The sequence below is a fragment of the Saccostrea cucullata genome, unplaced genomic scaffold (assembly GCF_032062105.1).
Source record: "Saccostrea cucullata isolate Sc308-1 unplaced genomic scaffold, CSIRO_AGI_Scuc_v1 ctg524, whole genome shotgun sequence".
NCBI lineage: Eukaryota > Metazoa > Mollusca > Bivalvia > Ostreida > Ostreidae > Saccostrea > Saccostrea cuccullata.
The window spans coordinates 60,414-86,453 of record NW_026931135.1 but is presented as its reverse complement, the minus strand read 5'-3'; the positions used below and the strand labels follow the sequence as shown (position 1 = coordinate 86,453).

The window sequence follows — 26,040 nt, the reverse complement described above, 5'->3', positions numbered from 1 at the left end:
GTAGCAGAAAAAACTATGAATGTGTTTCTGTAGAAAAATGAGAAAAATTATTCAAAGTACAAGTGAGAAATAAGAATTTAAGGAGCGACTGTTTCTTGCCAGGAGAAGTGATATTCCCTCGTGTGTTGTTGGTGCAAACTACATTCTAATAGTACTCAGATCGAGATATTTCCTTCAAATTTAAGTTTTGATGTTCATTGTGAGAGGGAATATACATTTTATCATTTATTGGAATAATTACAAAGTTTCAGTTTTTGTGACTTGGAATGGATTATTTAATTACACTGTGAAACTGTTGGATTCATTGCCTGAAAAATATTTATTTGTGTTTATTTGTGTTGTGTTTTCTTAATCTAGTAAGTTACCTGTAGCCATCCAATAAGTAACTGAAAACTGTCCATTATTTTTAATAATGGACAGATTTTTAAACTTATTGGACAGTTTCAGGTAACTTATTGGACTGTTTTGGGCCATGCAGGAAACAGAAAGCATTAAAAGAACAAAAGATGATGTCATACTAATGTTTTAATAGCATAAATATGAAGTTGAATTATGTTAGGGAAAGGGTAAGTTAGTTAGTGGTCGTTATTGTTTTGGATTAGGTTTAGAGTAAGATGTTGGGTGAGGGTTAACGTTGTTAAATCTGTTTATCAATCATGATTCTATATCGATACGATATCGATAGTACGGTAATTTGTTAAATCAGAAAGTAAATGTGCACTAGCATTGCATGAAGAAACAAAGAACTTATTGTCATTGGATATCTAAAAAATAAAGATTTTGTATAAAGGGTGAAGGATGGCAAATAATTACATGTATACTTTAGAAATCATGATTTGATATCGATACGATATCGTCGATATCTTCGTAAAAGTAAAGTTATTAAACTTAAATACACAATGATAATAATTTGCTGATGTTAAACTATATGGACTTTTTTTCAAAAATGCAAGTGAACTTTTGAATTATTATTAATATTTAAAGATTATTTATATTTTTAATTCTATTTTTAGCTGATATTGAATGAGAGAGGAGGACTTTTACACAAGACAATTTATATTTTTAAAATGATCATGTAAGTATATAATTATATAGCTGTAAAGCAATATTTGGATAGAGAGAGAGAGATAAAGTGGAAGGGGGATTTCATTGCGTGGACAAATGATCATGTAAGTATATAATTATATAGCTGTAAAGCAATCATACAGTTGGATAGGGTAGAGGGGGGCTAATCAGAGAGATAAAGTGGAAGGGGGATTTCATTGCATGGACAAATGATCATGTAAGTATAATTTCATTTATTTAGTTGTAAAGCAGTCATACAGGTGAATGGATATTGGAAGGGGGGGGGGGGGGGCTGATCAGAGAGATAAAGTGAATTTCCATTCTTATAATGAATTAAAATCTTTTGACTTTGGCAGTTTGCTACATGTATAACTGTGTAATAATGTATATTTATGCAGTACAGAAATGAAAGAGACTCGAGTAAATGATTGGGTTTTTATTACTCATTTTTTTTATTGTCAGGGAGTAAAAATTTTTGATATGAGCTCCAGGAACAGAATCACCTTCATCAGTAAAGATCACAGGTGAATGATTATAAATTAAGTGATAACTGTCAGAGTTATAGATATCAAATTCAGTAAAATTAGTAAATAGAGTTCAAATATCAAAATTTTTATTCATAAGCTCCAGATGTGACACAATTCCTTTTCTATTTTTAGCTATCGGCCTGACCAATACAAATGCAATATGTGTTGGAAAGATGGACGCACACTCCTCCTTGCATGGGCAGATAAAGTGAAAGTAGGAAAATATTATGTGTACTAATAAACAGAAAGTAAATTATTATTAGAATTATATCTGTATAATTAGAACTTAATTAAAGATGTAGAAAAATTGTGGCAGCTTTGTCAAAGTAATGGAAACGTACTTTTATTTGATTTGAATACATTCTTCGAGGATGAAAGTTACCTTCTAAATTTTCAAATTCAAAATAAATATGATACCTCATTTTAAAATCATTTTTAATTCCAATGTAATGATGTAATATGTGATGAAAACTAAATTTCAGGTTTGTATTGTAAAAGACAGGGAGGATCGGGATATTAGAGATTTACCACAAAGATATGTAGAAATCAGTAAGTAATAGATATTGTTTTATTAAATTTATATAGCTGGGGATCCAAGATAAATTCGCAACATCTGTGTTCGTACTAAACGAGTTTTGCTGTACGGTATTATTTTATCAAATAAAAGTTGAATGTCACTTGCTTGTAGTATTTCCCCACTCGGAGACAGCTTGGTCATTTTTAGTTCAGTTGCTATGTTTACTTCCTGTGACAGTGGTATTTCTTCACTTGGTGACAGCTATTAAGTCATTTTATCTTTCAGTTGCCATGTTAACCATTTTATAACCCCTTTTGCCTGTGGTATTTTTCCACTGGGTGACCTTTTGGTCATTTTATCTTTCAGTTGCCATGTTTACTATCGACTCGTTTGCCTGTGGTATTTCTCCGCTGGGTGATAGTTTGGTCATTCTGACATTTTATCTTTCAGTTGCCATGTTTACTATCGACTCGTTTGCCTGTGGTATTTCTCCGCTGGGTGACAGTTTGGTCATTCTAACGTTTGAAAAAGAAACCCAGGAAGAGGTAAGCACACTGATTATAAAAATTCTGAAAGAATTCTATGCATTTCTCAACCAAAGTAAATTTACTTGTTAATGTCTTGTTATCTTCAGAAATCAGTAATGAGTAATATTTTGTTTTTTCAGTCTTCATAAAATGCACTTTGTTTGAAAAATACAGTTATGTTAAGAATTAAAGACTCTTGAACTCATATTTATTTTGGTTGCTAGGACAACAGACAGGTTTCCAAGCGACCACACCTGTTAATTGTGGAGCCACACATGGAGTATTTTGAGGAGATTTCTAATGACGCTTTGTCTGTACGGGGATTCCAGGAATACAAGCCTATCGACTATCACCTAGGTAACACCAGATATCAGATATCAGATGAATAATGACTTAAGTAATACAAAAAACTAGATATCAGATATTGACCTGGGTAACACAAAAAATCATGTATCTGATAATAACGGACTGAGGTAACATAAAATATTCACCTAAGTACCATGGAAACCAGATTCAAGATACTGTATATTCACAGGGGCCAGTAACAGGCTAAATTTGAATTTACGTATTGACTATATATATACAACTGTATATATATAGTCAATACAGTATAATTCCTTAACCAAAACTGTGACTGGGTGAATTTAAAATGGGGCAAATTGTTTTCATGTGTGAAAGGTTGAAAAATAAATTGGGGAAAAAATAACCCTGTTTACAGTACTCAAGTAACCAAAACTGTCAGACTGGGTGAATTAACCCAAAACATCTGATATCAGACAATTGATATTATTGTATAGAATATTAACGTTTGTTAATATTTCATCTTCTAATTACAAATTGCTGTTAACATGTGGATGTACAAGTATAATAATAATAAAACTAACAGCTTCAGATATATTTTAAACATCACACGTTTCAGAGATACTAGTATCAGGTTTGTAACCCAACCACTCCACCCTCCCACCACTACCACCACTACCTCAACATTTAACTTCTTACTACTCCCTCATTCACCAAATCCTCAACATTTTGTACAATCAATCAAAGCCACACGCACAGTCAAACAAACAACAAATATTCTACAACAACAACCCCCACCCCCAAATTTATATACAGAGTTGTACTTTCTTTTTGATAAAATCATAAATACTGTAAACCATGTGTTATTGTTGCGCTAGTAATATCTGAAAGTTTCACAACCTTATCACAAATATTTATGACCGGGAACCAATTAATTACTGCTGTATTCATGTAAAGTGCTTCCTCAGTTGTCAAAAATAATAGTTGTGGTTTGATTTTCAAACTGAAAAATCACTTATAAAAGACGTTGCAAATGATAGTTCGTTTACAGTTTTTCCTCCTCCCCTTCCTCATTAATATCCTTTTTACTGTAAACCAACTTTTATTCGCGACGACTTAATTTCACGATTCAACGGGAGTTAACTAGTTAGCGACGATTAATTTTCGTGATCAAGCCTTTTTTTTGAACTGTTTTTAATAGAAAAAGAGACTAAAAGATTAATTTTCGTGATCAAAACCTTGCGAAACTTTCTCGCACACAGTAAAAGTTGGTTTACAGTATACTCCAAAGGAATCAAATGTATGATAACTTGATCTTAACCTTACAGATTTGACATTTACACATGGTAATCAAATGTCTGTTAATTTTAAGGGCAGCTTTTAAAGTACTTAAATGTTATGTTGATTAGAATGACATAAATTTCATATGTTTCATTGTACCAGTCACTTTCAGATCTTTTCAAAAATACCAGGACAAATTTGATTAAAAGGTTCTTAAATGAATTGTTTCATAGCCTGACTATAAATTTCATATCAGTGACCTCATTGAACTTTAAAATTCAAAGGGTTTTTAAAAGGTAAGCATTGAATCATCAGTGACATTGAACTAAAGCTTTCACATACCATGAGCCTATCTTTTGTTCTTCAGTACATTCATTTTGAAGCAGGAACAAAATGTATCTATTAAAATGTGTATATTTTCAGAGACGATTGCGGACGAGAATTTGTTTTACATTGTCAGTCCTAAGGATATCATTGTATCTAAGGAACGGGACATTGACGATCATGTTAGCTGGCTTTTAGACCATGAAGACTTTGAGGTAAAACAATAACAAATGAAAACGTTTAAAAAAATTAATTTTCTTATGCTTGAAATACAAAAATAGTGAACAGTACAATACTTATCTTGCATCTGACCTTAAAAGAAAGCAAAATGAATAAGTGATTCTTCTGAATATTCATTTTAAAATGCAACGATCTGTTAAATCTGATAACTTCAAGAATACAATAAATAATACATATATATGTTAATGTGATTGTGTTTCTCTAGTTAATATCATGCCATCATTACATACATATATGTAAAATCACATATTTTCGATTGTGTTTGAGGAAAATCTCTTGGTTCGTAGTTGATTTCGTGGATCAAGGATTAATGAGTACTTATGTATGGAACATTTTACATTTCGTTGTGGACATGAATTCGTGGGTCTCCTCATACCTCGAAAACAACGAAAAATTAAACCCCCACGAAAATTAGTGATTTCACAGTACACGATATATCTCTCTATTTACAGGAAGCTGTGGATGTCGTAGAGAAAAACGAACATCTCCTTAGAAAGCATTCTTACAAGGTAACTAAAGATAGAATACGTGTGAAAATACTGATCGTATTGAGTATTCATATGGACGACTTTCACATTTACATATTTTCGGGGTATCAGTCTTTTCTCTATAATTACCAACTTTATGGGTCTCTCCCAAAATCTATATGAATATGCTCATTATGTTTTTCATGTTGCCCCATACTCTGGCAATACAGGTACAGATTTTCAAGAATGCACTGTTCTAACTTTAGAAATTCTTATTGTCATGAAATTTTAAGCACTGTTCTCTTGAAAACTTGTCAAATTAATAATTCATTATTCAAACAAAAATCCTGAAATCATTGATTTCTGAGTCATTATTTTCTATTTAACACAAGTAATTTAAAAAAATGTATCAAAATTTTAATTGATTTGTATTTATATCTTTCTTTATTTATTCTATTGTACAGGAAGTAGCCAAGCAGTATCTCCACTTTTTATTGGAGGAGGGTAATTTTGAGGAAGCAGCCAGACAGTGCCCGAGAATTCTGGGTAAAAATAAGGAATTGTGGGAAGAGGAAACTTGGAAGTTCCAGAAATATAAACAGTTAAAAGTAATCAGCATCATATCTATTTTTCTTTGTTTATCCATAATCTATTCTTATAAGGATTTTAATTTTAAGAAGAGGCAGTTTGAATTTGTTAACTTCTATTTAATCTTTGGAGAATGACCACAACTTTCTATCACAGTTCTACCCCCTTACATTTATATACCCCTCAATGAATTAAAACAATAATTTAAAGATTTTGTATACACTCCTCTAGGAATTAAATTTTTTGTTACAGGTTCTAGCCCCTTATTTTACCCCGCAGTGGGCCCCAGCTCTCTCCAGCAATCTATGAACTTGTACTGAATGATTTTCTGTTACAGGTTCTAGCCCCTTATTTACCCCGCAGTGAGCCCCAACTGTCTCCAGCAATCTATGAACTTGTACTGAATGATTTTCTGTTACAGGTTTTAGCCCCTTATTTACCCCGCAGTGAGCCCCAGCTATCTCCAGCAATCTATGAACTTGTACTGAATGATTTTTTGTTACAGGTTCTAGCCCCCTATTTACCCCGCAGTGAGCCTCAGCTGTCTCCAGCAATCTATGAACTTGTACTGAATGATTTTTTGAACACAGACAGTGAGGTTAGAATTAATTCGTAACAGCATATTATTATATACATGTAGCATAGATAGCATAAAGTGTCATTATATCTCTTAACAGCAATCTATGAACTTGTACTGAATGATTTTCTGTTACAGGTTTTAGCTCCTTATTTACCCCGCAGTGAGCCTCAACTGTCCCCAGCAATCTATGACCTTGTACTGAATGATTTTTTGAACACAGACAGTGAGGTTAAATCTATGACCTTGTACTGAATGATTTTCTGTTACAGGTCCCCTTACAGGTTTTAGCTCCCTATTTACCCCGCCGTGTGCACGTTGTCATAATCAGGAAATAACGGAAAAATCCGTGGTCAATTCATTATATACATGGACTAACAATTGATAGCATAAAGTTATCATTATATAAATTGTATAATTAACACATTCTTAAATATTTACATTTGCAAATGTTTTCCCTTTATAAGTGTTCTAAAATGTGATTTCATAGTGACATCATATACTTGATCAAAATTTTCAATTTATGCCTTTGAAGATTGACAAAATTATTTGATGGTTTTGAAAGTATTATTATAGTACCCAACTATCTGCGATAAATTGGTCACAAAGTAAGTATAAGAAATAAAGTATCATTTAAAAACTTTATCGGGATGTAAAATACAGGTTGGTTTTACTTTAAGACATTCCTAAGCATAGTGAAGGAGTGGCCGTCTAACCTGTATAATGTACAGACCATAATCACCGCCACGCTGGATCGCCTGGACCGTGAACGGAACAACACGGTCTTACTGAGAGCCCTCGGAGAGCTGTGAGTTATTTTTAGCAACAGCAATGTCGAACTTGGTATTGAGATTTTTAGCATACAATGTTTTTGAGATCTGATATAGTTATTTCCATTTTAAGTTAGGTTCCTTATTCTTCTTTGGTTTATGCCATCAATAAATGTGTGAATAAGAAGTATGATAAATAAAGTAAAATGCAGAGGTAAATCATATTTTATGTAGTACTACATACATATAAGAAAGTAATATAAACTTTATTATAATCCTCCACAGGTACACATTGGAGAGACAGTATGAGAAGAGTCTGGCCATTTACTTAAAGTAAGTAAAAAATTTACAGGGCTGAGTGGTTGGGGCCATTTTTAGACCACATTGATCTTAAGAAGAAGCTAGAGCCCCAAATAAAGATGTAAAAAAAAATTAAAACTATGGAGTAAGAAATTTTTCTTTGCCAAAGGATAGTTGATAGATTAAGATATATCTAAAAAATTAAGCGATATATTATGGTTAATTTGTTGAACAGTAAATCATATTTTAATGTACATAGCAGCCTTAAAACACATATCTCAAATGCTGTTTTAAAAACATTGAAATTAACATATGGAAGTATTAATGACAACTTTTGTCTAATTTTGAATTGAATACCAATCAAAAAGTACCAGTATACATGATTTTTGGTATTTAAAATCAGTGGAAGTCTTATGTAGCCTTATTCTTAAGAGAGACACAGGGACCACAACACTCACCTTAATCATAGAATCTCTTTGACAGTAATTAAGGGTTATAAAACAAAAAAAGATGTAGACAATGTTTACCATCATATTATTATTGCAAGATTTAAGATCTACACGAGCTCAAAATTATGTAAAATATTTATTTTGTTGATGTGTAAAGTTTCATTCCACTTGATTAAATGGAACTATGCATGGAAGCCAATTTGAAAAAAAGGAAATGAACAGCTCACCAATAGACAAAGGCCTGTTCTCGTTTTTTTAACTTTAGTCAATAAAGGCATTTTAATAGTTGGAGAAGTGAAAAAGACCCATATTTCTTTTTTAGGTTATTGACTTTTTAAAACTGTATGATCTGCAAGTTTTAACTATTTTGACAGTTGGATATTATTATGTTAATTTAAAATATCATGTTCAAATGGCAAAAAAAAAAATTTTTGCCTAAATTCCAATTATTATAAAAAGAAATAATTTTTTATTTTTTAAACATTCACTTTATTAATAAAATATTTATGTGTAATTTAATTGTTATGCATAAAATATTGTAGTCCAGATTAAAACTAGTTTAAAACATTACCACCTGATTTAACCAACTTTGAGTTCTGTTCTATAGATGTTTCAATTTATGCATGAAATAGGAATAAATATTCCTTACCATATAGTTATTTGAAAAGATTCCATTTTCACAGAAATTTTAATTAAAATACACTATTTTAGTGTTTTATATCATTTCCTTGTATTCAAATTAAAAGCTGAATGAGATGATATTATTTAATCAAATATAAAACCATTTATACACTGTGACAGTAAAACTTGCTAGATGGGGGAAATTTGTGAATTTCTGTTTTTCCTCTTTACATGAACAACAGAATTTCCAAAGGTCAGTTTCAAAAGTGTACTTAAACAATATCTCAGGTCAATGAAATTTTAGCTTGTTTTTTTGTTTTAAATATGATCAAGGTTTTGTCTTAACAGAAATCAGTTAACAAAAACAAGTTTTACTGTACATGTTATTTATACCTGAATGTGAATATATTTAGTGTATGAATTATAATAAAAAGTACCTTAAAATTCTCTATATATACCAGATACTGTTCAATCGCTAAATCCAAAGAAAGGTAAACATTGCATGATGGGTAATGCTATAGATCTATATATTTCAGAAATTCACCTGTACTCTTCATTTCCTCAGAATACATGTCTTTATTTGAGATACTTGTTTGAATGGGAAATCTCTAACCTCTAGAATATTGTATGTAAAAATTGACTCAGCTTTTTATTCGCATGGATGTACCTGTTTATTTTTTAACTTCATAAGCAAGGTCAACACAAGAAAAGTTTAAACATATTGGATTTTCACATTTTTGATTTTTCTGGAGAACCAATGGGATTTTTTTAGTACAAAGCATCCTGTGTGGGGAGTAGAAATGTATAAAAATTTTACAAGGGGAGATAATCAAGAAAAGACAAAAATTGGGGGGGAGTCTTCTTCTCAAGAACACTGGGCCAGGAAAGCTGAAACTTATGTGGAAGCATCCTTGGGTAGTGTAGATATAATTGTTAAAATCATGACCCCCGGGGGTAGGGCGGGGCCACAATGGGGAATCCAAGTTTAAATAGAAATATATCAAATCTTTAAAAATAAGAACCACTGCAGGAAAGCTGAAACTTATGAATTGGGTAGTGTAAATTAAATTGTAAAATCATGACCCACTGGGGGTAAAATTATTGGGCGGGGCCACAATTCTGCAGTTTACATAGAAATATATAGAACAAATCTTTTTAGTTCTCAATAACTTAAAAGTTTTTAAATGGACATTTTTTACTGTAATGATATTAAAAAAGTTATATAAGCATGACCCCCGGGGTAGGGGGGGCCACAATGATGCATTTTACATAGAAATATATAGAACAAATCTTTAAAAATCTTTTGAAAATGTGGGCCAAAATGAATTATGTGGAATGCATTTATTTGGTAGATGTAATAAAATTAAATATAATGGGAAACCCACAAATAGGGAATACACAGTTTATAAAAAGAAATATATAGAACAAATCTTTAAAAAATCTTCTTCTCAAGAAATCTGTTTACTGGGCCAGGAAAGTAAACTTTTCAAGTTAAATGATGGGTAAAAAATATTAAATTGTTAAATCATGACCCCAGGGAGTAAACTGTCCACAGTTTTAGTCCTTACAATTTTTACACTTTATTGAACAAATCTTTAAAAAGGCTGTTCTTGCTCAAAAACACTGTCTCTGAAAGCTAACTTAAAATTTGGAAGTGTAGATATTAAATTGTTACAAATTTCATCTTTGGAGGGGCAGACAATTCCAAGTTTTACATAGAAATATATAGAACAAATCTTTAAAAAGTCTTCTTGAATTTTAGGAAAGCTGAAACTTATGTGGAAGCATCCTTGTGTAGATATTAAATTGTTAAAATGAAAAAGACTAGGAAAATATTTAGTAATATTTCAATAAAATTATAAAAATTAATAAATCACACTCAGTAAAGGTTTACAGATGAAAATCCTTGTTGTAAGAATATTTATTTGTTAAAAGCATACCCCCGTATAAAGTTTAGACAATAAATCCAAGTTTGACAAGCCATATGAATTTTATGAAGAAAAGCAAAATGGTAAAAATCAGCCCATATGATATAGGGTAATTTATACATAGAAATATAAAGAACAAATCTTTAAAAATCTTCTAAGATTTTTCTGTTTATATTACATTTTTAGCACCATAACATATTCTGAAGTTTTAAAATAAAAGAGGCCCTTACCTGAGCACTAAGGGTGGATTTGTCAAAATTTGTTTTTTATTGAAATATTAATAAATTTTAAAGTACATGTATATTTGGATTTTATTTTTTAGAAAATGATTTTTAAGACTTTTCCTTTATTTCTATTTAAAACTTTGTGACATGATTTTGGCCTTACCCTCCTCCAAAGAAAAAACAAACTTGAATCTACACTACCTGAACATGCTTCCATATATATATGAATAATTAAGTGGCTTTGTCATATCAAAAAAATTAAATCTTTTTTTAAGAATTTTCTTATATATTTGAACATGTATATAAATAATGCTTCTATTTTTAGCAACATTTTCCAAATTACTAACTGTTGAGTGATTTTTTGCTTCCATATAAATATTCTAATTATGGTGTGTTATGTTCTCAAATTAACATTTTAAAGGGTTATTATATATTTCTCCATGTAAAACTTCCTTTACAGCAAGCAAAGACTATAAAAATCAGAGCTTTGTGGGCTTTTGATATCTTGTCATGATTTCTGTGGCTGATAAATCATGACCTCATACTTTTTTTCATACTTTCAAAAAATTACATTGAAGTTGCAGGTGGTGTTTGAGTTACTGTATGTTTTATATTTTCTATTTAACAAACTTGAATAGTACACTATTGAGCTTGCTTAATATAAATTGATTGAATGAAGGCTTTGTATTACTTGAATAAGAAATTTTTTGGAATTTTCCTATATATTTCTATTTTCAACTTTGATGGCCATTTTGCCACCCCCGGGGGTTGATTTCATAAAACTTGTTTCTACACTATTTTCTTTCCATATAAATTTGAAGTTATGGCTTTGTCATTCTTTATTTTTTTTAAAAATTTTCATATATTTCTATGTAACTTGGTGTATGCCATAATTTGAACTTCATTTTATATCTACATATACTGCGCATGCGCTTAAATACAAACAAAAGCTGTTTTAATGACATTGACCTAATCAAAATATAATCTACATAAAGCTACCTAAACATGCCTCCATATAAATATGATGAATTATATTTTTCATTTTAGAAGAATTTTGAATTTTCCATATATTTCTATGTAAAACTTTGTCAGCCATTGTGGCCCCGCCATAGCCCATTTTTATTTTGAACAAACTTGAAAGTACACTACCTGAGCATGCTTCCATATAAATATGATGAATTGTGGCTTTGTCATTCTTGAATGAAGATTTTTAATTCAGAATTTTCCAATATATTTCTATGTAAAACTTTGAGCAGCTCTTTTGGCCCCGCCCTACCCCCGGGGGTCATTTATATTGCCATTGAATCTGACACTACATGAGCATGCTTCCATATAAATTTGATTTTAGGCTTTTTCAAATTGTCAAGAAGATTTTTAAAGAATTTTCCTATATATTTCTTGTAAAACTTTCATGGCCTGTCATGGCTGTCTTTTTACCTTTCCAAAAAATGATTTGAACAAACTTGAATCTACACTACCTGAGGATGTTTCCCCAAAGTTTGCCTTTCCTGGTTCACAGTGGTTCTTGAAAGAAGATTTTTAAAACATACCACAATTTTCAAAATTCTCCATTATCTCCCCATTTAATTCATCTTGAGTTACATTTCTAACAAAAAATCCCCTTCACCCAAGGATGCTTTGTGGCAAGTTTAGTTTTGTTTTCGTCAGAAGAAGTCAAAATGTGAAAAGTTTCCATGACTTTGGTGACAGACTATGTTTCCAGACTTTTCGGACAGACAATGTGACACTAGCTTCTTTTCGGCTCAGGTGAGCTAAAAACTAAGGGGGTTATTGGGCATGATAGGTATAGCAAGATAGTGTATCTGGTAAAATCTACCTCACAAAGAATTAATGTGCAAAAGGATGTGGCCCATGGGCCTCTTGTTTGCATGGATGTACCTGTTTATTTTTTAACTTCATAAGCAGGGTCAACACAAGAAAAGCTTTAACATATGGGATGTGGAATCAACAGTGATTGTTTATGGAGGGGCGGGGGATTTGTTTGTGGGGGATCAATGTGTGGGGGTATAAATGTCTTTTTTGGAGAGGGGCAATATTTATGGGAGGACCAAAGTTGTGGGGGACCAGTGTTTCTGGGGGACATGGTTCATCCTTGTACATAATTTACGAAACAACAAAAATATATCAATATAGCACTTCAATGTTCTGAATATTAAAGTAACCCACAAACCAGTAAAATTATTGAAGGATTCTGCAGTGTTAGATATACTTGTTCATTTTTAGTGATAACTTAAAGGTTTTGTTTTTAAATACGTTTTTTACTGATGTTAATGAATTGTTGAAAAGTCTATATAAGCTGTTGAAAAGGGGAGGGGGTGATGCATTGGTTATGGTGTTGCATTCCTTTACATGTAAAAACATTTTGAAATGTGATGTTTGGAACAAAATGAATTGATTGAAAAAATGCTGCTTTATTTGGTATTTGATACCTGAAAAAATTAAATAAATAATGCACGAGAAACCACTAAATTAATACACATTCATATAAAAAGAAATCTGGCTCCTCAAAGAGATTACCCCTGTGACCCCTTATCAGAAATCTGATTACTGGTCGGAAAGTATCATTTTCAGTGTTAAATGATGGGAAAAAATCTTTAAATTTCCTCCAGGGAGTAAACTGTCTACAGTTTTAGTCCTTACAATTTTTACACTTTTAATTAGAAACTTGAGGCTGTGACATGTGCTCATAAAAACACTGTCTCTGAAATAACTTCAAAATTAAGAATAGATGATACAAACAAATTTCATCTTTGGAGGAGACTTAATATCAAGTCACAAGTTTAGAAAAGTGGATGAATCTTAGAATTTTTCTCCATAGAATTGGAAAATGAAATAGATTAGGAAAATATTAAGTAATATTTCAAAATTGATAAATCACTCTCAGTAAAGGTTAACAGATGAAAATAAAAATCAGAATAGTTTATTGCAGTGCTAAAGGTGAAATATAACTTTAGAAAAAAAATCCCAAGCCAGGTAAATTTTATGAGGAAAAGCAAAATCATGGTAAAAATCAGCCCATATGACTAATAACCCTAACCCTAAGGGTAAATTATATGTACTATTTTTGCTTTTCCTTATAAAATTCACCTGGCTTGGTATATTTTTCTAATGTTTATATTACATTTTTAGCATCAAGCTAACATATTCTGAATTTTTTTTACCTGTAAACCTTTACTGAGTGTGATTTGTCAAAATTTGTTTTTTTATTGAAATATTAATAATATTTATCAAGTATATTTCATTTTCCAGGTGTTAGGAGAAAATGCTTTAAGACTTATCCACTTTTTCTAAACTTGTGACATGATACTTAGTCTCCTCCAAAGAAAAGACTTGTTTGTATAATCTGTCCTTAAGTCAGTCAGAATAATGAAATTCTTCCATAACAAAAAAAATTAAAGCTTTCCTCAAAAGGGGATTTTTTTTTCAAATGAACATGTATATAAATAATGCTCCTATTTTTAGCAATATTTTCCAAATTACTAACTGTTGAGTAATTTTTTGGTTAGTTCTACCTTTCATGGTGTTTTATGTTCTCAAATTAACATTTTACTGGGGTTATCATCATCTGTTCCATCCATTTAGTCTCTTTTACAGCAAACAAAGACTATAAAAATCAGAGCTTTGTGGGATTTTAATATCTTTCAGAATTTCTGTGCCCTATAAATCGTGACCTCATATATTATTCATACTTTTTTCATACTTTACATTGAAGTTACAGCTAGTATTTGAGTTACTTTATGTTTTTTGCTTTATATTGTCTATTACATTTCTTAGTAATTTTTTGAACTAAAAAAATTTGAGTCTAAGATTAACTGTAATGTTTCATGTAATATATATTATAAATCTTATTTTTTAAAGTTTTAATTCTTCCTCTCAAATAATCATACTGAATTTTGCTTTTAAAGGTACTTGGACACAAATTTGAAGTCAATATTTTTCAATAATTTTTTAAAATATTACAACTTATATATTTTAACAGCATATCTCATTAAAATTAATAAAAAACCTTATTGTATATAAAAGATTTTAACATTTCAAATTCTTTGGCGAGTTTGATTGACACACCATTGCACTTTCACAAATTTTAACCCTATTCTTTTTCTTTTTAGGAAAAGTGGCAATTATATTGTGTATTAATGGAATTATTAAAACTTTTATCCAGAAAAATAGTTTTATTCCGAGTACAAATGCTAGAAAGCAAAATGTTCGTCATTTTGTTGAACTACTGGTTGCGTACAGAGTTTGGCAAATGGCGGACCCGTGTTATGGCCTACACAGTTTTTGTAAACAAGGATCGAGTTCTGTTTTTTTATATTAGAATTCACAAACCGTTTAATATCGTCACAGTATGTTTATCCACAATTGCACGGACTGACAATATATTGTGTGTTTGTTTTACTTTTGAACATGCCTACTCTGAGTTTTCTCGATTTTAGTATTAATATTTTTCATTTATACACAACTAGATTGACACTTTTCTTATGGATAAAGAATAAAATTAATTTTGCGAATGTGCAGGAATGTGTCAATTGAACTCGCCAAAGAATTTGAAATGTTAATATCTTTTATATACAATACGGTTTTTATTAATTTTTATGAGATATGGTGTTAAAATATATAAGATGTAATATTTTAGAAAATTATTGAAAAATATTGACTTCAAATCTGTGTCCAAGTACCTTTAAGATAATGATATTTCAAAAGAAAAATCTGACATAAAACTGAAATGCAAACAATTTAGGCTGTACCTTGTGATGAATAATTTTACAGAAATAACCTTTAGTCTTAACTGATCATTTTAAAGGAATAAAAGTCATAAATCCACTAAGAATTATCTCTCTTTAAAATCATAATCTAGTTAGAGTTATCTCTCTTTGAAGTCATTAATTCAATTAGAGATATCTCTCATAAATTATCAGAGAATCAATTACATATTTTGATGAGAATTATTTTAAACTATCTAGAAATGTAAAGAAATTGCTTGAGTTCACAGATACTCTGGAAAGATATCTAGGATAAATGAGCAACAAAGTTGTCAAGTTAAAAAGGTTCTTTCTTCAAATATTGCTAGGTTATTGGAAACCATTAGCATTAAAGCAAATTTTATTTAGGTGACAGACGATTGGTGTACATGTACCATAGTAATAAGAGGCTTCTATTTATAGATTAGGGAACACAGACGTTTTTCAGCTGATCCACAAATACAACCTCTTCTCTTCCATCAGCGATAAAATCGTCCAGTTAATGGAGTTTGATGAAGATCAGGCTGCTAAACTTCTGATTGACAATATGGATAAGCTCCCTGTAAGTTGATAAAGCTGATAAATAGATATGACTAACAGTGGGAGTGACCCGTCAACAGCTGGGGATGCTTGCTCCTCCAAGGCACCTGATCCCACCTCTGGAATTCAATGACATTATTTTCACCTTTTTCAATGTTTTACAATATTTTTTAATTTCAATCTACTATACACAGGGTTATTTTTGTCCCGTGTTATTTTTCGCCCATTTGCACATGCAAACAATTTTGCCCTATTTTAAATTCGCCCAGTCATAGTTTTGTTTAAGAAATTATGCTGTGTAATTTGAATTCGCACCGTTTTAAATTCGCCCAATCAGGAAGAGGGCGAAATGGGCAAAAATTTCCCTGTATACAGTAGCTATTTGTATTCCACCTAGTACGAATCTAACCTTTTCTTAAAGTGATGTCATTCAAGTGCCATTTATTACAAAGCTGACATCTTGAAACTTTAAAAATTTAAGGTTCCTTGAATTAATATTTTATACATTTCTGCCATTGGTTAACAGCTGATGAAATGAGTCTGACAATACAATAAGAAAAATATGACCAAATTGAAAAGTATTTTTAGTTTGATGAAAATAAAACAAACAAATATTTATTTATCTGACATAGGAATCTTGATAATGAGGGATTCAGATATCAAGATAAAATCACAAATGTAAGAGAGGTGGGCCTGTTGACTCACCTTGGCATATCCCTTGTCATGTCACAATCCTTTATTATTATATAAAAAAAATATACAACATAAACCTTTTATTTTATATTAATTCACAAACCAATTCTGAGAGCAAATATAAACAATTCCAGAGTTTTGCAACGAATGGTTGTTTAAAGCTATATATTCTGAATTGAAAAGTGGTTGTTAAAAGCTAAACTGTAAAAGCACATTAATTATTTTAATGAGGTAAAATTTTCGAGGTTTGTGGAAAAATTATTGATTAATGGGAATTCTATTTTATAGTTGGAAAATGTTTAGCAGTCATGCATATGGAAAGAACAAGGTTCACTTTCGCCTTATTTGGCCCTGTGAATTTCTGAAAAACTAAAAGTGCATAGTTTAAGTTAACAATGCATTAAACTATCACTTAGATCTTGGTGACTGCGATCCTATAAAAATGACGTCATTTTCTGGCTAGTCAATGCATTATGACTTCACGAAATGCGTCAATTTCCTCATATTCCGAAAAAGTCTACAAAAACGGCCAATTTTTAAAGTTATTTTTTGATATTTGAAATAGAGCGCAACCTCTGATCTAAAATATGCAACTAGTAAATGATAGAACTGTTTCTGAGGATTCATGGACATGTTTTATTTTTTAGATCAGAGGGTGCGCTCATATTATTTTTCGTCATTGAATGTACTCAATTATACCTGTTTACATAAAAATTCAGGAACATTGCAATTTCATGAAGCCATTTCTCCAAGACCTGGACTTTCAGGAGAATTTTTTTAATACGATATGAAAGCACCAAGTCTCTATTTTATTTTAATGCTTCAAACAGAAAATCAAGTGTTGATCAATTAATTGGTATATCTACAGGGCCATTTTATGCATAAAGTGAACCGACTTCTTTGCATTTCGTAGTGGCCATAAATATATGCATCTCCCAACCTCAAAACAACGAAAATTAACCCCCCCACGCTATCATAAGTGATTTTACAGTAAATTCTAAATTGAATTCCTCTTAATTAAATAAATTCTATAAATTCTGTATTGAAGATTGAACAAGTTGTCAAGCAGCTCGAACACCATGAGAAGTTCTTGTTTGCTGTAAGTATAGATTCTGACAATATTTCTCTGTCATATTTCATAAGTTTTGACTATTTATAATTTTCTTCAATTAATTTCATCATTTTCAAACTATATAGATCTTTTTTTCAGCATAAAAAAGAAATGTAGATGTAAAGTTTTAACTCTTGGTTCATTTTTCTCAGAATTATAAGAGAGGATGGTGTTTTGAATTTTAATAATGATGTCTGTTGTAGTCAAGATTTTTTAATGTGAACTTTAACCTTTGACCTCAGTATTTGGATCGAGTATGTCAGAAAGACCAACAGCTTTGTCAAGCCTACCATGGACAGCTTGTCAAGCTGTATGCAGAATTCGCTCCAAGGAAGTTACTTCCATTCCTGAAGAGCAGCATCCACTACCCACTGCAGAGAGCCATGGACGAGTGCCAAGTTCGAGGGCTCATTCCTGAACAGGTCTATTTACTGGGTAAGTCTTATGATACTTCACTGCAGAGAGCCATGGATGAGTGCCAAGTCCAAGGGCTCATTCCTGAACAGGTTTATTTACTGGGTAAGTCTTATGATAATTCACTACAGAGAGCCATGGACAAGTGCCAAGTCAGAGGGCTAATTCCTGAACAGGTCTATTTACTGGGTAAGTTTTTTTCAAATTCCTACTCAGTCAATGTTTTTTTGGGGGGGTGAGGTGAATGGGGGTGTTAAATCACCATGTTTCTCTCTCTCTCTAGCCCTCCATTAATTCTACTTTTTGGTCTGGATATGATTTCTGAACTTACTTGTTTTGCTCATTATGTATATGGCAGTAGCTTGTAGTTAGTTTTTGTGATGTCCATTTTTGTGTCTTGCCTTCTCTGTGTCTTTCCAATCTTCTACCTGTTTGTTCATCATACTTCGTGTCCTGCATTTATTTTAATGTTATCACAACTAGTTTTTTTTTCTTTAATTAGGTCGTATGGGAGATCTGAAGAAGGCCTTGACCTTGATTACAACAAAGTTGAAGGACGTTACCCAGGCTATTGAGTTCTGTAAGGATAAGAATGACGAGGAACTGTGGGCGGATCTTATTAAATTCAGCATTGATAAACCATGTAAGAGCACGTCCCTTATTATAGCCATAGCTTTAATCCCAACTTCAAGAACTTGTAGTCATTTTCAGCAACTGCATGCTATTCAAGACCTAATTGTATATCATTTACATTTAATTACCCGCAAAGAGTTAAAGAAAATGTCTGCATCCCATAATCTGAACTTTGGATAGACTTCATCAAATAAAGATGCCACTGTAATTAATCCAACCCAAAATATTAAGATTTCTCTGTTGCCTATACATTTACTAAAGATGTAAAAGGACTCGAAACAATCAATCTCTTAAATACTTTTATTGATAGCTTTTATCAAAGGATTACTTCACAACATTGGAACTCATGTGGATCCCATCAGACTGATCCCTCAAATCCAGAATGGAATGGAAATCCCAGGATTACGGGACTCATTGGTTAAGATTCTCCAGGACTATAATCTTCAGGTAGGAAGATGCTGGAAGGGGTCAGAAACAATCTGGTGTGATTTACAATGATTGGAGGGAACATATTGTCTAATATTTACATTCGCTGTGTTTTTCTACTAAGCCAACAGTGAAATTGATTTGAAAGTCATTTTTGTGTATACTCACGCGTAGAAATATACACGGAGAAACGTGCGTTAACGTGACGTCACAATGACGCTGCAGCGACGTTAGTAAAAATGTAACGATATAGGGCACCGAGAAATTCAAACATTGAGTATAGTTTTGTTGCTTCCGAACATGTAAAATGTAAATATAAGGAATGTTTTTCAGTTTAGTGTGAATTATTGGTGTGTGAATCACACAGACTTGCACGTAGGCATATTTTTCATGAAGCGCTAGCGAAACTTAAAAAAAATTCCTTAATTAGAGCATACATGTATTCTAAACACGACTTTGATAACATGATTTTTTAAAAATGATATATATTTATTATGCATTCTTATCTTCACATATTCTATTTCACTTTTTTTTGCATTCACTTGATCTATTACTGTAGCTTTGTCATTGTAAAGAGAGCTAGGTGAAGTCCTTTAATTTTACGTATTCCTTTTTGGTTGTGTCATTTTTAATGTCTTTGAGCCTAAGGTATATGCATTCACTTGTTATGCATACCTTTCTTTGATGGATATTTTCAACTTATTATTCTTTCAATTTAAAAGTAACACTTTAAGAACATAAAATCTTTTTCTTACACCTGTGGTGACTGTTAATCTCTTTTACAAAGTGGTAAATCGGAGCTTTTGAATCCTCTATTTGGAGTTTTGAAATGCAGTTGGTGTCCACTTGTCTTGTTTTTTTAGTCTGTCTCTTCTTCTTGTTTGTAGACGTACTTCCACCCATTCACATATATTGGATGATATATCTTTTTCTTTTAGTCATTTTTCGTGACCCTTTAAAAATAGTATTGAGTTCTTGAATACAAATTTCAGCAAGTTCTTGCTACATAACAAAGACATAATATTTCATCCTAAACAACTAGATTCAAAATCTAATACCACCGGTGCTAAAAGTGTAAAAATGTTAAACAGGAAGGTTTAAACAGTATTAGAAATTATTATTTTAATTACCGTGTTTTCCTGTTGACAGATATCATTAAGAGAGGGCTGTAGAAGAATTCTTGTAGCAGACAGCTTTAACTTACTAGACAGACTGGTCAAAACACAGAGAAGAGGGGTAGCTGTTGACAGTATGTATGACATTATGATGGGGGCGGGGTTAATGAGTGACTGACATCTTTAACTTCCAAGACAATAAACAGTTGTGGGGTTAATGAGTGATTGACAGCTTTAACTTACTAGACAGACTGGTCAAAACACAAAGAAGAGGGGTGGCTGTGGACAGTATGTATGAAAATATTATGGGGGCGGGGTTAATAAGTGACTGACAGCTTTAACTTCCTAGACAATAAACAGTGGTGGGGTTAATGATTGACTGACAGCTTTAACTTACTGAACAGCCAGGTTAAACACACAGAAGAGTGATAGCTGACGACATTATTATACCCCCCGCAAACGAAGTTTGGTATATTGGAATCGCCATGTCCGTCTGTCTGTCTGTCTGTCTGTAGACGAGATTTTGTCCGAACCATTACTCAGAAACTATTAGAAGGATTTGCCTGAAAATTTGTACACATATTATTCACCATATGAAGTTGTGCACCTGATATGTTCATCTTGATTGGATTATTATTTTGAATTTTACAGGTGTTTTTTCATTTTTATTTTGTGGTTTTGTTCGGACCGTTTCTCAGAAACTATTGCAAGGAATAATCTGAAAATTTGTACACTTATTATTCACCATATGAAGGTGTGCACCTGGAATTTTCAACTCTTTTTGTTAATTTTTTTGCATTTTACAGGTTTTATTTTTTATTTTAATTGACTTGTTCATTTTGGGCCCATGTATAAGGTTTGAGATATAGATTCTAGAATATCTGTTCAAAAATACTACAGCTTAAAACTACTCATAAAAACTTAAAAAAAGAAACATCTTCAAGTGTTAAAAACAGTTTTTACATTGCACATAAGATAATGTCCCAAACGGAAAAGATTTTTAACAAACTACTATCAAACCATCAAAAAACTACCAACAAACTATACTTTTATGGTTTGTTAAAGTAGTTTGATAGTATAGCATTTAATGAACCACTAACAAACCACTTTTTCTAAAAATAGCTGCAGTGGTTTGTTAGTCTTTCATTTCTGGTGATTGTGATTTCTTTATCGTTTGTTAGACTTGGTTTCTTGCATCAGTGTTTTATTAGTATAGCATTTGCATCCAACCACATGGGAAATGACTTTACAGATGTGTTTAGGGTTGAATTATCTAGTCTGAATTGTTGAAGTTTCCAAGAACAGCTAGCTTATCTCTTTACATCCGGTGTTATAGCTATTTGCGCCAATTTTCAAACCACCAAGCAGGTCAGAAACAAAGGAATAGGTGAAGGGACATTCAAGTTGTTAAAGTATCATTCTATATGATCCCTGACTGGAAAAAACAGCAATTACCATTATCAAAAGATGGATCTGGATACAGAAGAGGTATTTAATGCATGTCATGAAGTAATTAACCTTCTGTGAATGTGGATGCATATGCTTTTTACTAGCTTTGGATTTTTATTCATTTACAGATTGACCTATAAATCCTATCCTAGTTTAGATCAGTTATGCATTATTAAATTGGATTATGGGAAGTATACTTAAAAAAAAAGACAATAAAGATATCTTTCAAAGTTGCAATGAGGTCATAAACAAGGAAAAATTACAGCTTTTTCCATGCCAGAGGAAGCAGGGAAATATTTAAATGTCGATCATCAGCTTGAAGAACATTTTTTGGTGAAATACTATGAAAATGTACACAACATGAAGGAGAATATGTCATAATTACATGGACATTGACTTGGAATTGCATCTCCTAAACAAAAGGAAACATGTTGGATGTTGCACTTGCATTGGCTAAACTTGTGAATCCTGGAATTTAAATACCCTGAAACAAGACTTGTTGAATATTTCAAAATGTGATTGTTTTAGGTGTTTTCTATTAAGACTTGTGGATTTGTAAAGGAAAATTCAAATCTACAGTGTTTTGGTGATGAAATTGTTCCCAGTGATTTGTTAGTAGTTTGTTAGAGTGGTTTGATAGTAGTTTGTTAGAGTGGTTTGATAGTAGTTTGTTAGAATGGTTTGATAGTAGTTTGTTTGAATGGTTTGGTAGTAGTTTGTTAGAGTGGTTTGATAGTAGTTTGTTAGAGTGGTTTGATAGTAGTTTGTTAGAGTGGTTTGATAGTAGTTTGTTAGAATGGTTGGATAGTAGTTTGTTTGAATGGTTTGATAGTAGTTTGTTAGAGTGGTTTGATAGTAGTTTGTTAAGTGTGGTTTGATAGTAGTTTGTTAGAGTATAGTTTGTTAGCTCATTTGCATGTGATTTGCTATACTATTAAACTACTTTCAAACCATAGTGGTTTGTTAGTAATTTGTTATAGTAGTTTGTTTGCCCTTTTTTCCGTATGGGGTAATTTCATTTGTCTCTTGGGAATAATAACTGGACATGCATCCAGTTAAAAATGAATTAACGAGTTTGGTGTTGGAAGTTGTAAAGGCATATCTCTTATCAAGTGTGTGTGTTATCTATCTCCAGGGAATAAGGCACAAGAATTAAAGATCTCTCTTCTCTTATTCTCTCAATTGTAATTTATTGTCTGTCAAAGCACTTCATTACTGGATGACCAGCTCTTTATTTTTTCAAAATGCATTTCAAATTGATATATCAAGATTAATTTGATGTTGTATAATGGTTTTTTTTTCAACAATCAGTTTGCAGAGTGACATAACACATAATTGCAATATATTTTTTAATGCAGTAATAAAAAAAATAAAATGAAAAAATAAAAAAAAATGTTACTTAAACAATGGAATTACAATATATTCATATTGATGTTTCATTTGGTTGCACATTTGTTTCATTCATTAAGAAACATGATGAGCAATTATATTTCACTGCAAATTTTTGTAAGTAAATTGTGAACACCTCTAGATCCATAAAGTATTTTTGAACTGGCACCTTCTCTGAAAAACCCAGCGGGGGGTATTTGTCCCTATTGGACAGTTCTAGTTATGTATGACAGTATAGGATCGGGTTAATGAGTGGCTTTGGTTCTTTGGAGGGGTTAATATTTGGATTTTAAAGTACATGTATTGTATTGGAAATAAAGAACATGCAATGGCCAGAAAGTGATTAAAATGCAAGGGATGATATAAAGGGAGTTCTTATTTTGTTGTAGGCATGAAAATTTTACTATTTCAAGTATGTTTACAAATGATATTTGTTTTTACCAGGTAGTCAGTCTTGTCCTATTTGTCAACAGCGAATCATAGTAACAGGTGGGTTATAATTTTTGGCTAATCTTTAGAATCATGTTAAGTTTAAGTTATGGAATTGATATCGTCATGGATTCATTGATACTGTATAAGTGGAAATTAAGCTATTTGTTCTTAAAACTTGGTACTTTAATTTTAGCGAAATGTAATTTTAGTGATTTTAAAATACCCATTATTGAAGCTATTACAAATAACATGCAATTAAAATTGAGCGATATTTAATTCTAGCGATCTCAACACCCTATCTGATAATGCCAAAATTAAATGCTCGCTAAGAATTCTGCTTATACAGTATAATTAATCGTGTGTAATATTTTACATTTTTAAAATCAAGTCAGTTGTCAAATATGGGATATAAAATTAATTTTATCAAAGAAATTTCATTTAAATTTTCAAAATCATCCCTAATTATGATCTGTTTTAATAATTTTTTGCAGTGAATCCATATTGGAAAATGGTCAAAATCATATCCAGTAATAAGTAAATATCAATATACTGTTTTGTAGATTTGAGATATGCCAGCAATGTTGTTTTATTCCACTGTAAACATGCATTCCACGAAGATTGTTTACCCACAAACTCAATGGTAATTTTCCCCTTCATTTCAAAACAGAAGTAGGACAAAGTTTTGTCTCACCCTTTCATACACTTGGGTACTATAGTATAATATACAATTATGGATTCTTTTGGTGTTGAATATGGTTTGTTATTCACCAGAAAAATATTCATATTGACCGAGGCGAAGCCGAGGTCAATATGGGTATTGTTCTGGTGAATAACAAATCATATTCAACACCAAAAGAGTCCATAATTGTTTTAATGTATATAGTAGGGATTTGAATAAAAAAGACATTGAAGGCTATATGATGACACCATTTTCATTTTCAATCTTCCATTGTTGAAAATAAAAAATCTACATACCGTAGTACGTTTTGTAATTCCGTGTTTTCCTTTCCGAGTTTTGCTATGTGTAAGATGTCCAGATGTGAAAAAATAATCCTGAAATAGGTTTGAATAATTGTTTTCCTGCTCGCTGCGGCCGTTGCAACCATTGCATGTATACGACGTCGTTTGATGTTTTGATTGTGACGTCACAATGCCGTTGCACGCGCATAAACCCTCTGGTGAATACGGCCTTAATCTGCTGAATATGTAGTGTTATGAACTGTTTGCGTTTGTATAAAGTATATAGAAACTAAAAATAGACTATATAATAATAATTGACAGGGTTCTCCATGAGCTGTTTTACTGTGTTGCTCCCGACACAGTAAAATTTTCTCCGACACGGTAACGATTCAAATTTTATGCATGCGACACAGTTAAAATTTTGCCGACACAATATACATTTTCATAGTGAGAGCTATATAAGCAGGTCCAGCACACTACCCTGATTAAGGTACGTAAATTGATAAAGCTATATAGCTTTATCAAGGTATTACAAATACCTTGATCAAGGTATTTAATGTAATAAAAATTCCAAAAAATTCTTTAAATATAAAATACTGAAAGTTAAATACTGAGTTGTTGTCTGACAGTTAATTCACCCATGCATGTAAAGTACTCAAATACAAAGAAATCAGTATAAAAACATGTCGTGTGAGGAGACGTTATTTTATGCTGTATTTTTGATATCAGAGTGCTTTTCTTGCACGAGTAGACACACTGACAAAAACTCAGAACTCAACTTTCAGTATTGATCAGTATAAAGCTATATAGCTTTATCAAGCTATGTACCTTAACCAGGGTAGAGTGCTGGACCTGATAAGACATATTTTTTCTTGTTCAATTTGTTTTCTTTACTGTAACTCATTCAATTTTCTTTCACTGTAGGAGCGCTGTACAATCTGTAGTACACAAAGGAGGGGACCTGGATCTAAGGGCGTGGTCAAGTAATGCCAATCAAAGGAGAGCTCCAATAATATCCATCAAAGGCCGTGGTCATGTAATGTCAATCAAGTAGTGCTCCAATCAAATGCTGGCTTTAGATTGATTATCAATGGAAAAATTAAAATTTTTAAGCATTCTGTTAAACATAATCATAGTTATTGTGCTTGTATTTTTAAGTATTTGCAATGCACCCCAAAATATATGTATAAAATTTATCCAATGGGAATTGCCATTTGTTTATTGCAAAAAGCTGCGGCAGTACTCATTTTTAACATCAATTGTTAAAAAAAGCTTCCTTTCTCTAAAGATTATGTTACATTGTAGTCAATATTTTTTGTTGTTTCTTAGCCATGATTGAAAGTACTTCAGTGAACTGTGTACTGCAAATGATTTCGCATTTTGATATAAATATGTTGACATGGATAAATT

At 31.6% G+C, this 26,040-nt stretch overlaps 1 protein-coding gene across 5 annotated transcripts; it reads left to right on the top strand.

Moving 5' to 3' along the window:
- The first annotated feature begins 1,127 nt into the window (after positions 1 to 1,127).
- On the top strand, positions 1,128 to 25,711 carry LOC134231529 (vacuolar protein sorting-associated protein 41 homolog). Of its 5 annotated transcripts, XM_062713484.1 has the most exons (23): positions 1,128 to 1,169; positions 1,528 to 1,589; positions 1,725 to 1,806; positions 2,075 to 2,141; positions 2,560 to 2,654; positions 2,861 to 2,993; positions 4,641 to 4,756; positions 5,234 to 5,290; positions 5,713 to 5,856; positions 6,258 to 6,335; positions 6,420 to 6,434; positions 7,094 to 7,221; positions 7,469 to 7,516; positions 9,015 to 9,044; positions 15,892 to 16,030; positions 17,750 to 17,800; positions 18,055 to 18,247; positions 18,729 to 18,869; positions 19,170 to 19,306; positions 20,435 to 20,534; positions 23,683 to 23,727; positions 24,231 to 24,310; positions 25,555 to 25,711. In XM_062713484.1, exons 2-23 carry the CDS (start codon positions 1,546 to 1,548, stop codon positions 25,615 to 25,617), a joined length of 1,986 nt encoding a protein of 661 aa, XP_062569468.1. In that variant the 5' UTR covers positions 1,128 to 1,169; positions 1,528 to 1,545; the 3' UTR covers positions 25,618 to 25,711. The 5 variants fall into 5 exon arrangements, with proteins under 5 accessions (XP_062569468.1, XP_062569466.1, XP_062569465.1 ...); XM_062713482.1 differs by lacking the exons at positions 6,258 to 6,335; positions 6,420 to 6,434 and adding an exon at positions 6,552 to 6,644; XM_062713481.1 differs by lacking the exon at positions 6,258 to 6,335 and having other exon boundaries at positions 6,342 to 6,434.
- The last annotated feature ends 329 nt before the right edge of the window (positions 25,712 to 26,040 follow it).